The sequence below is a fragment of the Vipera berus genome, assembly GCF_964194415.1.
Source record: "Vipera berus genome assembly, chromosome: 12".
Lineage (NCBI taxonomy): Eukaryota > Metazoa > Chordata > Lepidosauria > Squamata > Viperidae > Vipera > Vipera berus.
Window position 1 is genome coordinate 5003880 of NC_138215.1, and position 15665 is coordinate 5019544.

Consider the following 15665-nt stretch of genomic DNA (forward strand, 5'->3'; position numbering starts at 1 on the left):
AACCTGTCGCTGTTCAGGGTAGCCAGCATTGAAGGGGAAGTCAAAAGGAGGTTTAAGGAAGTGGGGGTCACTTTCATTCCTTCTGCCTGCCTGTCTCTCTGCCCAGGACAAAAATCTCTCCTACACATTTTTTTTTCCTGTTAATTCTCATTGAATTTGATGGACGAGCATTTGTTTTTGAAAAGTTTTGGGAGTAGAAAATGTGGGCGTTCTTGCTTTTATTTAGCGTCAGGCAGATGAGGACAGATGAGTATGTCACAACTCTCTGTCCAGCCCCCGACACGATGGCGAACCTTTTAGAGACCGAGGGCCCAAACTGCAACCCCAAACCCGCTTATGTATCGTCAGGTGCCAGGTGGCTGGGGCACACTGGGTGGGCGTGGCCCATTGGGTGGGCGTGCCCTATTAGGGGGCGTGGCTTCGGTGGTAGCGGCAGACTGGGTGGGATTAAAAAGTCAATCAATTCCAACTTTGCGAGATCTTTTTCTTTCCCCGCGAGAAGTTGAAATTGATTGATTGAACCTTTATTTTTATTTTTTTTGCACACGGCAGTGGAAGCCTAAAGCGAAAAGGTTTTATAAAACCCAGCTGAAGGCCCAGGTCTGGGGCGACAACGCGCGTGCCCACAGAGAGGGCTCTGGGTGCCGCCTGTGGCACGCGTGCCATAGGTTCGCCACCACGGTAGTACAGCCTCTCTGGGTCTCATGAAATCTCAGGGGGAAACTGAAGCTTCAGAGTTATAGAAAACATATCACAAAGAACATCGCCAGCTGCAGCACCCCCTTATACGGCTGGCTAGGAATTCTGGGAGTTGAAGTCCACCCATCTTGAAAGTTGCCGTGATTGAATAATATTGTCCTACACTACAGGAGTGCTGTGTCAGTTACCTGAGGTTTTCCTAACTGGCGTCTTCTGAGGATCCTCGACTGCAAAAAATAACTAGATTGGCCAAATGCTGGGCTGTTTTTACAGACTTTTTTTTTTCACCTTGCATTTTCAGAGTGCCCACAAGGAACGTTTGGTTATGGCTGCCAGCAGCTCTGCGAATGCATGAATAACGCCACCTGTGACTATGTTACAGGTACCTGTTACTGCAGCCCCGGGTTCAAAGGAATCAGGTGCGATCAAGGTGAGGCAATTCCTCTTCTTTCCCCTGCTCTTGTCCTTCTCAATGGAGCCTTCAACTCGGTCTTGGGCCATTATTCCAGAACAGCTCAAAAAGACAAACCCCCCCGCCAAAAAAATCTTTACACCCTGGAAAAAAATTCACACGGGAGGGGGAAAAGGCAGGGTTGGCAGTCTATCCAGCTTTGGATTTTTCCATGAGGACTAGTAACTGGAACCTTTTTGAAGGAAGGCTGAAATGCTGAGGTTTAACAGAGATGGCATGGTTTGGAGGTAGAGACCCAGTCGTGGGTCAAGGGAAGGCATTTACTTTGCTAGAATAAAGCAGCCTGATTCAGATGCCATCATATATCATTGTGCAGACCCAGGTGTGCGCCTGTGTCACCTCTCCTGCACTGGCTGCCCACTTGCTTCCAGGTGCAATTCAAGGTGCTGGTTGTCACCTTTGAAGCCCTTCATGGCTTGGGACCGGGTTATCTGAAGGACCGTCACTTCCCAGTCACACGTACCCACCAGAGCGGGGAGGCAAGGGATGTTGCAGGCAGGCCCCTCTCCTGAGGAGGCACATCTAGCGAGGCCCAGAAGATGGGCCTTCTCTGTGGGGGCTCCGTCCCTTTGGAACGCCATCCCTGCAGAGATGAGACTGGCCCCCACTTTGTCACATTTTCACAAGGCCCAAAGACCTGTTTTTTTTCCCAACGGGCCTGGGGAACCTCAAGTGGGATGGTGCCCATCAAGTGGCTTGTTTTGATTGTGTGTTGTTGCCAGAGGGATGTGGGGGGTGGGTTATTGGTTTTTTTTAATTATTCTTTTTATATTGGAGTTTTGACTTTTTGTAAGCTGCCTAGAGTCACTGGGAGTGACTGGGCAGCCATATAAAATCTTCTAAATAAAATAAAATAAATTGTCCTGTTTGGGACACTCCTTCTCTCCCAAATATCTCCTTGAAGGATGTCTAAAGGCAGTTCAAAATAACTTCAAGATGGGCACCACAACTAGGTGCAGCAGAGCAGGGAGAAAAGGTTGGGGCTTTGGTTCCACTTTTGTCGGCCCTCATCATGACTTTTTGACCGTCTCTTTGTGGATCCTCCCATCCCTTGCATTTCGTAAGGCAGATTTGCCTAGAATCGCCGGGAGAGGTCATCTACATAGAACTGGTCTCACCCCCATAAGGATCCCAGTGGTTAGAAGGCAGCATTGCAGGCAAACTCTGCCCACAGCCTGGAGTTCAATCCTGACTGGTTCAATGTGTGCTCAGCCTTCCATTCCTTGCGAGACTGGTAAAATGAGGACCCAGATTGCTTGGGGAAACATGCAAACAATGCTTCTATATTACAAACTGCCCAGAGAGTGCTGTAAAGGGGCGGTATAGAAGCCTAAATTGCTAAGTGTTACTGAAATGAACCAAAAGCTGGCATCTGGGGCAGAGATGCACCCTGTTAAACCACGAAACAAGCGGAAGGCAATTTCTTTGGGCTAGCTGAGGTTTCCTTCCAACTGGCATGGGGGTCCAAAGAGTAGCTCTCCAGATATTGCCGGACCACATCTCTCAGCATCCCTCCTTCTGAGTGGTGTAGTTCGGTGACCCGTTTCAGCCGAGCTGGTGGAAAGCTGTAGGAACTGTAATCCCTGTAAATAGCTGGCCCTTTCTTGCAACATGGCCTCCCCCACTTAATTTAATGGTGCATTGTGAATTATTTTTAACAGCGGCTCTCATGATGGAAGAATTAAATCCCTATACTAAAATTAGCCCAGCTCTTGGATCTGAGAGGCATTCAGTGGGAGCAATCTCTGGAATTATTATCCTCCTGCTAATTATTATGGTTTTGCTGGCACTGTTTGTGTGGTATCGACGTAAGCAGAAGAAAGGTCACGACATGCCGAGCGTCTCGTACACCCCGGCCCTGCGGATGAACAACACCGATTACTCGCTCTCCGGTAAGGGGACTTGGGACGAGGACAGCTCCGGCTAAAGGGGAGGGGAATTCTTACCTGTCGGACACAAGGTCTCCTTGTCCCTGTGCCACTGGCTAATTTCTTTTTCATTATTATTTTTAATTCTATTCAGAAAATTAAAATACAAAGGGGAAAAAATTACAAAGACGAAACAAAACTGGACAAAAAAGGTGTGAGTTAAAAAGACAAAAAAACCAAAACACATGTTATCCCCCCTAGTTTGATACTAGCAAACATATTGCGACAAGAATAGCTTTTCCCCTTGCGAAACAGGTCCAAGATTTATAAATTTTTACATCTATTTGCCATCTAGTTTGACCTGTCATACGTTATACATACATATACATACACATGAATACATACACATGCATACATATACATATGTATGTATGTATATGTGTGTGTACATATACATATACATATATACATACATACACGTATACACGAAAGGGACGCGGTGGCTCAGTGGGTTAGGACACCGAGCTTGTCGATCAGAAGGTCGGCAGTTTGGCGGGTCGAATCCCGAGTGCCGCGTAACAGAGTGAGCGCCTGTTACTCGTCCCAGCTTCTGCCAACCTAGCAGTTCGAAAGCACGTAAAAATGCAAGTAGAAAAACAGGGACCACTACGGTGGGAAGGTAACAGCGTTCCGTGCGCCTTTGGCGTCTAGTCATGCCGGACACATGACCACGGAGACGTCCTCGGACAAGCGCTGGCTCTTCAGCTTTGAAACGGAGATGAGCATCGGCCCCTAGAGTCGGAAACGACTAGCACGCATGTGCGGGGGAACCTTTACCTTTACCTTTATACGTATATACATACATATACATATACAGATATACACACACACACATTATATATATATATATATATATATATATATATATATATATATATATATATATATATATATATATATATATATATATATATATATATATATATATATATATATATGAAGAAAAAATAGTTAACAGGTTAATCAACAGCCAAAGTTAAACTACAAAGCCCTCTATTAACAATCTGTTATTGTAATTTAACTCGTAGAAAGTCTACAATCTTTTCTTACCTACCACAGATCACCCCGATGGCACTGGCTAATTTCATAGAGCCCTGGTGGTTAGAATGGTTAGAATGCAGGATTACAGGCAACTCTGCCCACAGCCAGGAGTTTGACCCTGACCGGCTCAAGGTTGAGTCAGCCTTCCATCATTCTGAGGTCGGTAAAATAGGACCCAGATTGTTGGGGGGGGGGGCAATACACTGATTCTGTAAACCGCTTAGAGAGGGCTGTAAAGCACTGTGAAGCGGTATATAAGTCTAAGTGCTATTGCTCTTGCTATTCATCCCCCTTGGAAATGGGGATGAACTGGGACAGCAGGGAGAAGTCAGAGGAGCAAAATGAGCAACCCTCAACATGTTTCCAGTGGTTTGCAACAGCACCTTTCCAAAATTTGGTCTTGTCTAAGCAAGAGGCTTGGAATTCTCCAAGGCAGATCAATGCCCCTTTTGCCCATTTAGGTTCTCTAGAAGGGATTCCATCATCTCTTACTTAAGGTTGGTGGTTTAGAGGTGATCTTGGAGCAATTTCAGGTTCCTGGAGCAGAGGTTGTCCTATTCCCTCTTGAAACAGGATCACTATCCTCGTTACTTTCAGTTTGTTGTCTCCAAACGTAAGACTCGTGGACTTCAACTCCCAGAATGCTGGCTGGAGAATTCTGAGAGTTGAAGTTCACAAGTCTTAAAGTTGCCAAGGTTTTGACACCCTGAACTATAGATTGCACTTCAGTTCCTTAGGTGCTTATCAGTCCTTCAAGGTAGGGCTGGTCAAATATTAGACAATGACAGGTTTCTGAGGGCGCTATTTTATTGTTCTGGGATAATTAAAAGGATCACGAAACCCTATCCAAAATCTTCATTGCCTGTTTTAAAGAATAGCGCTGTGTAACCTCAGGCTGTTCTCCTTCTGATGCTTTCCTCTTTCTCAGGTCTCTTTCTCCTGCCCCATTTCTGAAGGCCAAAGCAAAGGGCTCCTTCAAGAACTCCAAACGTTACTTCATCTGGGTGTGCAGAAGTGGAATGTCTAAAATACAGCTCATCCTTGACTTAAAACCATTTGTTTAGCCTCTGTTTACCGTTATAATAGCCCTGGGGAAAAATGACATATCATGGTCCACATACTTATGATTGTCACAGCATCCTCATGGTCACATAGCCAAATTTGGGGTGTTTTGCAACCAGCCTGTATTTATGGTGGTCAATGGCAGAAGCAGGATTCACTTAAGAGCCAAGTGATTCACTTAATAACTGCAGTGCTTCGTTTAGTGGCTGGGTCAAAACAGGTCATAAAATCAAGCATGCCTGGCTGAACCACCTAGCTTAGCAACAGAAGTCCGGTCCCAATTGTGATGCTGTGGGAGACTGAAGAAGATCAATGACATGCATTTAAGATGAAACGAAATCTTCTCAAGCACGATGTTGGTCTGCTGCAAAAGAGTTTCTCCCCACCCCCCTCAAGGTTGGAAAATGGGAGCCCCTGCCCCCCTTTGATGGATCTGAAAGCTGGATTAGTTTTGGGGTGGGAGATCTCAGGGCTGAGACCAGATTGGGAAGGTGAAGTACATCCTGGGAAAAAAACTGCAAGGCAAGTTGGCCAAGAGAGATTATGGCATCAGGACTTATTTACTTTTCTTAACATAACTTCCTTTTGGATTATTCCCTCAGGTGCGTAATTTTCATGCTGCTCCTTTATCTGACAAGTTCAAGTGTATTATTGATGGATTTTCCTAATATTTACATAGTTTGGCGCCATGCAGGAGGTTGCATTTTATATTAATCCTCACAGTAGCAACCTTCCAATCAGGCAGGTCCACAGGAAGTGGTCAAAAACATTTTTTTTTAAAAAAATGGCTGCCGTCTTGGCTTAAGATGGTTACATGTTTATTGAAATTAAGTTCAACCATTGTCTGACCACAAAGCCCAGTTAAAAGAGGGGAATTGGATTGCTACTTCCTCTAATATTGAATATTTATTATTTTCCTAATACAAAACTGCATGGTGGCGCAGTGGTTAGAATGCAGTATTGCAGGCTGACCCTGCCGACTGCCAGCAATTCGATCCTGACTGGCTCAAGGATGACTCAGCCTTTCATCCTTCCAAGATCGGTAAAATGAGGACCCAGATGATTGGGGAGAATTATGCTGACTCTGTAAAACCACTTAGAGAGGGCTGTAAAGCACTGTGAAGCAATTTATAGGTCTAAGTGCTATTGCTATTGCTGTTAATATTAACTTTTTTACATTAGTTAGAACAGGGGTCTTCAAACTTGTCCCTTTTATGACTTGTGGACTTCAACTCCCAGAATTCCTCAGCCAGCATGGCTGAAGAATTCTGGGAGTTGAAGTCCACAAGTCATAAAAGGGACAAGTTTGAAGACCCCTGGGTTAGAACATTCTTTGATATTCTTAAACAATGAGGTGTTATTGCTTAGCAAAGAAATAGCACAGTGCATTAATCAATTAATCAGGATAGAGCTGGAAGGGACCTTGGAGGTCTTCTAGTCCACCCCACCTGTTCAAGCATACCATTTCAGATCGTTGGCTGTCTAGTCTTTTCTTAAAAACCACCAGTGATATGAAGTACCCACAATTTCTGAAGGCAAGCTGTTTATTCTTCTCACTGGCTGATTGTCCTCACTGTCAGGAATTTTCTCCTTAATTCCAGGTTGCTTCTCTCCTTGATTAGTTCCTATCCATTGTTTCTTGTCCTGCCCTCTGGTGCTTTGGAGAATAAGTAGCCTAGCCTAGATTGTAACAAGGATTCTAAGCCACAGGCAGATTCAGTGGAACAGACAAGAATTGTTGTCTGATAAACTGAATCAGTTTCCATCACAGAGATTGTAAGAAGAAATTGAATTGTGTTTCAAAGAAAAAGATGCAAAACCTGACATCTGACTGGAATCTATGTCCTCAGTCTACCCCATTTCCAGAGGAGAATGGATCCACCGTGACCAGCAGTTGCTACACCTATTCTGCAGCATGCTCTTCTATCTGAATGTAGGCACTAAAAGAGGAAGGATGAAATTATACTTAAAAACCGTAAAACTGGCTAGACGTCGCTCATGAGTTCCCAATTATTTCGAATTTTATAATACTGTGACTTTCCCCATGCCAGAAAATTGGATGTTGGCTGTCCTTGTTAATTTGAAATACAGCAGATACATTTTGAGGTACTTCAGTTCTTGTCTGTTTGTATGTTCTGAACTTGTACAGCTGTTTAAGCCTGGGACTTTGTAACTAAGTAAAAAAAGAATAGAGGAAATGTTTTTTTTAAAGCACCTTTTGCCTGCTGTGGCTTCAGACAAAAATATATATTTTTAAAGCCTGAATTGTAAAAACATAAATTATGCAAAATGAGATAATTTGCTGCCATTTGTCTCCAAACTGGCCCTCCAGGTTTTCCAAGGGTGCACGTCATCATCTTCTTTTTTTCCTCACCTTTCTCAGCATTATAGATTTATCTGGAGAACTTGGACTTCTTCACGTAGCGTTCCAATAATTTGTGCTTTAAGTGGCAATCCCAGATCAATTTGTTCTCTGATCAAGTTGTTTTTCTATTCGCTATCCATAGAAAGTATAAACTGTTATATTGTTGTTCAGAATATTGTATGACAGGATTCATACAATATTGATATCTATTATATATAAATCTTAAGAGTTGCCATGGATGCAAACTTCATGTTCCCTCTTCATGCCCGTACACAGATTTCTGGTAATAACATATTTCTATCTTCCTAAATATCTACTTTTCCTCCTCTCTCAATAAGCAACTCCCATTTTTGTCTAAAAGGCCAAGTTACTCCAATATCAACAGTAAAATACTAGAAGAAGAATTAGTCAGAAATGCATACCATATTATACCAGTTCTCTTTGCCGATCCCTCCTGTTAAAACTCCTCACAGGAAACCGAGTAACTCCTTAGTAAAAGTCAGACCCCCACTTACTTTTTGCAACGTTGACCTTGGCCCAGATTAATGTGAAGGATTTGCACACCCTGCAGTCTGAAAAGGTTACCCATTTCTGAATAGGAAAATCATAGGCTTCACCACAAAATATAGCCTTCGTATCCCTTGCAATCGTTTTTCCCCTGTTCATTGCAGTTTTCACCTTCATATCCTACCACCTTGCACACATACAGGATAAGAGTGTTGGAAGGGACCTAGGAGGTCTTCTAGTCCAACCCCCTGCCCAAGCAGAAGACAAACGGGCTATCCAGTCTCTTCTTTAAAACCTCCAGGGTTGGAGCACCCAGAACTTCTGCAGACGAGCCATTCCAACTGATCAATTGTTTTCACTGTCAGGAAGTTTCTCCTTAATTCCAAGTGGCTTCTCTCCTTGATTAGTTTCCATCCGTTGCTTCTTGACCTACCCTCTGGTACTTTGGAGAATAGCTATCAGATCACCCCTCATCCTTCTAAGCCAGGGGTCTTCAAACTTGGCCCTTTTATGACTTGTGGATGGACTTCAACTCCCAGAATTCCTCAGCCAGCATGGCTGGCTGAGGAATTCTGGGGGTTGAAGTCCAAAAGTCATAAAAGGGCCAAATTTGAAGACCCCTGTTCTAAGCCTATCACCAGGGACAACTATGTAGCTCACCCATTATATCAAAACATGTCAACAGTTTCTGTCAATGGGCTTTTCCAGGCCAAAGAGTTACCCCATGAAATTAAGAAATGGAGCACAGGTGCCAAGCAGGGAGGTTAAACCATCTCAGTCACCTTGGTGTGGCTCCGGAATCAGCCTCAAATGAAGCATCTTTTCCTCCTGCCGAGTTAGAAGTTGCTTCCTTTGAGCCATCAGGGTTTGGCCCATTTTCAAGGAGATTTGCTAATGTTCCAGGAAGTTTCTCCTCTTTACGGACTAGGACAGTAGACCTTTACATTGGAAGCGGCTCCCGGGCTTGTATTTAATTTCTGTTGGCAACCAGAAAAGAGCAGGCCAGCTAGAACATTTTAAAAACCAATCCATGATTTGCCGAGCAGAGTAAATCTTCCTTATTTGCCACGCAGGGGCGGGTTCATGAAGAGAAAATCTGAGAAGAGATTTCTAGGTAAGCATAATAAATGTGCAGTGCCAATTCGGCTGTAAATAGGTTTCTTCCCAGCTGTGGCTCTCTAAAGGTCACTGGGATATTAGAAGAGAAACTCGGATGTTCTCCTCCATGGTAGCAGAAGTGTGGAAATCTTCCTGAAACAAATCTCTATCAGCAACTGACAAACGCTCGTTGTTGCGATGAGCAGAGTGTGGAATATGGCAAGAAGCTCAGCAATACTCATGTGTGCTGCAGACTTTTTCTTCTCCAAAACCGTTCCAGATCTTTGGAATGATTTTCACGGCAACATTTTTTTTTCTTCTAAATGTCCATCATTAACTTAGATCGGTGTTTCTCAACCTCAGCAACTTTAAGAGGGGTGGACTTCAACTCCCAGAATTCCCTTGCCAGCATTTGCCCAGAGCATCGCTTCACTGACCATAGTAATGCAAGCTCCACCCCTTTCTTACCTAGATATGATGTCATAGCACACGTACAGTAGGGGTGAAGCTTGCATTGTGAAGGTATGTCTCTGCCTCCAGCCTTACTAGACTACACCTTCATCCCATCTAGTCCAGCATACAGGATAAAATATGTGAATCCGAGTAAAGGGTCATATCAATAAACTTAAGGAAGTAGCAGTGAGTTGCGTGTAGCTGCACCATCAGAGTGAGAATGGCTGCCATTCCAGCCATTCAGAATTCATCTTGTTTTAATGGCACTTCTGGTCAAATAGAATCATTGAATCCTAGGATTGGAAGGGATCTTGAATGTCTTCTAGTTCAAACACCTGGCCACCGCCAGAATCCACCTACCATTCTGGATAAATAGCTGTCCAGCCTTTTGCCGGAAATCCAAATACAGGACCGCAATTGAGTCCAAAATTTCCATTGTTAAATGGATTTTGCCCCATTTAATGACCTTTCTTGGCACAGCTGTTAAGTGAGTCATTGCAGTTGTTAAGTTAGTAACATGGTTCTAAAGTGAATCTGTCTTTCCCAGTGACTTTGCTGGTCAGAAAGTCACAAAAGATGATCTCATGACCTGGGGACACTACAGCTGCCATAAATACATGTCAGTTTCCAAGCATCTGGATTTTGATCCCATGACTGCGGGAATGCTTCAACAGTCATAAATTATTTTCAGTGCCATTGTAACGTTGAGCAGTCACTATATGAATGGTTGTAAGTCAAGGACTATCTGCATATATGTATGTAAAATGTACTACCCTCTGTGCCCTGCTAGGTGGCAGCATCTAACCACATTTAATTGGTCTTGAAAAGCTAAACTGGGTCAGATTGGTTACTATTTGGATGGGAGACCACCAGGAAATGCCACCACTACAATCTAGCTTGAAATGTTCATTTTCAAAAGTCCCAGAAGAAGAGAGCAGCAAGCCACCTCTGACCTGGAGACAAAAAGGCTTTGTGGAGTTGCCAGAATTTGAGCAGACACACTTTTTTGTAGTCTCCTGCCAAATTGAGACTCGGGGGGGTGGGGGTGGAAAAGCCAAAGAGTTTTTAAACCTGTTCAATTCCCTGCACAAGGGCAAAATTCCTCTAAATTACGTTGTGCAATTCCTTCTCATTCCATTCCTTCTTTCAATTAGCATTTGTTTAGGTTCGTAGGAGGATGGGTGGGCATTAGAACAGCTGGGAGGAGAGAATATCGTACAGGTATTCCTCGACAGCTGAGCACAATTGAGCTCAAAGTTGCTATTGCTATGTGAGTTGCTAAGTGAGTTTTGCGGCAGGACTACGCGTAGGGCACACCTATTGTCGCTTTTTTGCAGGAAGTGGGTATGTGAGGTCTAAAGAAAAGAAGGGCTAGGGGTGATATGATAGCAGTCTTTCAATATCTAAGGAGCTGCCACAAAGAAGAGAGGGTATTCTCCAAAGCACCAGAAGGTAAGACAAGAAGCAACAGATGGAAACTAATCAAGGAGAGAAGCAACCTAGAATTAAGGAGAAACTTCCTTGACAGCGAGAACAATCAACCAGTGGAACGGCTTGCCTTCAGAAGCTGTGGGTGCTCCATCACTGGAGGCTTTTAAGAAGAGACTTTGTCCAGAATGCTAGAGGTTTTTCCACTTGAGTAGGGGGTTAGACTAGAGGACCTCCAAGGTCTCTTCCAGGTCTGTAATTCTGTATTTTGCCTGCTTGATATGGGCCGTTGGTACCAGCATGAGGAAGAAGTGGGGTGTTTTCACAGCAGGATAAGGAGACTGTGTGGAGGTGGCATTTGAGCTACAAGAGCTACAAAACAACAAACTCCCCCGCCGTGTTTTAAGGCTGCTTGTCTCTGCTTTTTCATATCTGAGGTATTTATCCCTTTTATTAATCCCAAAGTAGGCACTGCCCAAAGGAAGCACCAAAGTCCCTCTGAATTCAGGCAACAAACCGTTTATTTCATCAGCGGAGGCTTCTAAATTAAGCCTTTAATTATTGCAAAGTAAACAAGAGCATGCTTGTTTTCCTGGCTTTTAAAAGTCCCTGGCTTTGCTTTTTTGTAGCTGAACCCGTCAAGTCTTGCAAGTAGCTTAATCCGCTAAATTGAGAAGGCTTTATTCTTTCCAACAAAGTGCGGCTATTTCGATCTGGGTTGATTGACAGCAAATGATCATTAACGTCGAAGGGGCCCGGCCTGCTTTGAATGGCTGGCCTTGTTATCTGCAAAGGGATGGAGTTTGGCAAGGAAGGGAAAAACACTTGGCTGATTAACAGCGGTTTTCTGTAGGAACTCAGCTCCGGAGAGGTCGGCTTTTCCTCAGCTCTTCTTTGGCTCTTTCTTTGGGGTCCCTGGAGGGGTGGGGGGAAATGTCTTTCCCCCCCCTCCCCGCTTCACTTTGCCAAAGATTTCTGTGCCAAGAAAAAGCTATCTCCCATAACTCGAGATTTAGAGTAATGTTCCTCTGGGGCACAGTTCATTCTGGAAGGGGGGATGATGCCGATGCTGTTACTGTGGATTCTGATGGGTCCTTGATGCTCTCTGAGCTGGGTGGTTTTCTTGCAGACGTTTCACTAGCCTCACTAGGTAACATCATCAGTGCTAGGAAGGAGTGGGGCTTGCAGGAGGAGGAGGAGGAGGAGGAGGAGGAGGAGGAGGAGGAGGAGGAGGAGGAGGAGGAGGAGGAGGAGGAGGACTGTGAGGTCCTTGTTGCTCTCTGAGCTGGGTGGTTTTCTTGCAGACGTTTCACTAGCCTCACTAGGTAACATCATCAGTGCTAGGAAGGAGTGGGGCTTGCAGGGAGGAGGAGGAGGAGGAGGAGGAAGAGGAGGAGGACTGTGAGGTCCTTGTTGCTCTCTGAGCTTGGTGGTTTTCTTGCAGACGTTTGAGCACAATTGGCTGGCTCAGGAATTCTGGGAGTTGAAGTCCACGAGTCATAAAAGAGCCGAGGTTGCCTACCCCTGGCCTAAACATTGGTATTTGAACTTAGATCTTTTTAAAAATTATACTTTATTGCATTTTACTAATCTAGATGAAATGTTAATCTATATTGCTAGTCCATGTATGATATGCCATATGCTAAATCAATAAATTTGCCTGAATTGGTATAAGGTTTCCTGCTTGAGCAGGGGGTTGGACTAGATGACCTCCAAGGTCCCTTCCAACTTTTATTATTATTATTATTATTATTATTATTATTATTATTATTATTATTATTATTATTATTATTATTATTATTATTATTATTATTATTTGGAACCCCTTCCCAACCCCAAAAAATATGAGAGGATCAGGAAGTTGAAGTCTACATTTAATATTTTCATTTGAGGAAGGAGTGGCTTTGTAGCTTGAGAGACCTACTGTCGGTGCCTCCAGCATCCAGGAGAAGCTTTGCTTGGTGCAACCTGGTTGAGTTAGCTTCGCCTGAGTGGCCTGTGTCCTAATCATCTCATTATTGGATTTTGAAGCACATTTGAACTTGAGCTATCTTAGATCAGTCCATGCGCCCGTCCCTAAAAACACAACACTGATTTCTCTAGACCCAATTGTAGGTTGTTAAAATTAAGCTATGATTTCCCCAATCCTGGCTGGGGAATTCTGGGAACTGAAGTCTGCATATCTTGAAATGGTCAAGTTTGAGAAATGTTGAGCTAAAGTTTCCTACAGCCTACTATTCATCCCAGAGACTTAAGATTAGATGTGAAAAGCTTGCAGAGGATCTGATTTGGTTCACCTCACCGTGGGCTTGGCAAACAACCTTCCTAGGAACAGACCCCCATTTATTAAGGGGAGTTCTGCTAGCCCCCCTGCCCCAGGCCCCTTCCATTAAATGACGGAAGTCATGCCACTTGAGCATCACAGTTGGTGAAACAATGCTAATCTAGAAATCCAGAAGTTCTTATGTAGAGGGCTGTTGTATTAAGCTTCTTTGTTGAAAATAAATCCTTTAAAACTTTTTTATTTCTTGTTGATTTTGATAGATTGTAGATTTATATGGGATGCGGTGGCTCAGTGGGTTAGGATGCTGAGCTTGTCGATCAGAAGATCAGCAGTTTGGCGGGTCGAATCCCGAGTGCCGCGTAACAGAGTGAGTGCCTGTTACTCGTCCCAGCTTCTGCCAACCTAGCAGTTCGAAAGCACGTAAAAATGCAAGTAGAAAAATAGGGACCACTCCGGTGGGAAGGTAACAGCGTTCCGTGCGCCTTTGGCGTCTAGTCATGCCGGCCACATGACCACGGAGATGTCCTCGGACAAGCGCTGGCTCTTTGGCTTTGAAACGGAGATGAGCACCGGCCCCTAGAGTCGGAAACGACTAGCACGCATGTGCGTGGGAACCGTTACCTTTACCCTTTTTAGATTTATATGATGGGCAGATCATCAATATACTGTTGATTCTTAGCAACCGCATAGGTAGATTTTTCTCCCTGGGTTGATTTTATCACAATGGTTTTATTTAAGATTATATATATGCTGCGTTCTTGTAGACAATAATTCTCAACTCCTTCAGGAGGAAGAACAATATAGAAATAAAACAATAACAATAATACCTTGACACATTATTATAAACAGTACATCATAATTGAATAGGAAGTTTGAACAGATGTTCAAAATAAATCTTTATCATGATTTATTTCTTGCTGATTCTGATGGATTTATTAATTTGATTAATTAATCAAATTAATTTGATTGATTATGTGCCATCAGGTTGGTGTTGACTCTTGGTGACCACATAGATTTTTTTACATGAGTTGATTTTATTACAATGGTTTTATTTAAGATTGCCTATGCTGTGTTTAGACAATAAATCTTGCCTCCTTCAGAAGGGAGAACAATAAAGAAATAAAATAATAAGAAAAATTGACCATTATTATTGATATTAATTGTAAATCTTAATCATATATCTTATGCTATCATTAATTATATGTCATTAATATTATAAATCTTAATGGTTTTCTATTTATTCGTGTAATTATTTCTGTGGTCCCCAAGAATCAATACTGACTTAATGGCACACAGTCAATTTCATTTACCTATGATTTGCTTCTGATATTTGTTTCTAATCATACTCAACATTCATTAACTATTTTGTCATTACTAACTTTAGAAATCCCCTAGCATTTATCAAGTATAGTAAAGATAATAAAGCAAAATAAACTTGGCTCAAGTTTGCACCGGTAATTTTCAACTTACAACTATTCATTTAGCGACTGCTCAAAGTTACAGTGGTGCTTAAGAAAGTGATTCACACAATCGCTCCTCGCACTTACAACTGCCACAAGATCCCCAGGGTCACGGGATCAAAACCAGGCACTTGGTAGACAGCATGTGTTTAGGATGCCTGCAGCATGCCGGGGATCTTGTGATCACCACTTGCAACCTTCCCAGCCAGCTTCTGACAAGCAAAGTCCAAGTGGGGAAGCCAGATTCCCTAACGACTGCAGTCATTTGCTTAACGACCGTGGCAGAAAAGATCGTAAAATAGGGACCAGCCTCATTTGGCAACTGAAGCTCTGCTGCCAATTGTGGTCTCGAGTTAAGGACTACCTGTAATGTAGTAGACATATTAAAGGGAAAAAAAGAGAGAAAGGGGGTAAAAGAGATTAAAGCCAATTCAGGTACCAATTACAGGTAGTCCTCGATTTATGACCACAATGGAGCCCCGAGTTTCTGTGCTAAGTGAGAAATTTGGTAAGTTTGTTAAGTGAACCACTGCAGTTGTTACGTTAGTAACACGGTTGTTAAGCGAATCTGGCTTTCCGCATGGACATGGCTTGTCAGGAGGTCGCAAAAGGGGATCTCATGACCCTGGGACCCTGCAACCATCATAAGTATGAGTCAGTTGTCAAGCACCCAAATGTAAAACATGTGACCACGGGCATGCTGCAACGGCCATAAGTGTGAAAAATGGTATCAGTCACTTTTTACAGTGCTGTTGTAACTTTGAATGGTCACTAAATGAACTATTGTAAGTTGAGGACTACCTGTATTAAACTGACACCACTGCGTACTCCTAGGTAAACCCTGTATCTGAGTTTGATCCCGGTGTAT

The 15665-nt window shown here is 43.3% G+C and overlaps 1 protein-coding gene across 1 annotated transcript in view; it reads left to right on the forward strand.

Moving 5' to 3' along the window:
- The window catches only part of MEGF11 (multiple EGF like domains 11), a gene marked incomplete at its 3' end in the record, with an annotated part of 413211 nt that overhangs the window by 381544 nt on the left and 16002 nt on the right, over nt 1-15665 (forward strand). Inside the window, 3 exon segments of the mRNA XM_081337571.1 lie at nt 1001-1129; nt 2833-3067; nt 3069-3139. Coding sequence (XP_081193697.1) covers nt 1001-1129; nt 2833-3067; nt 3069-3139 — 435 coding nt within the window.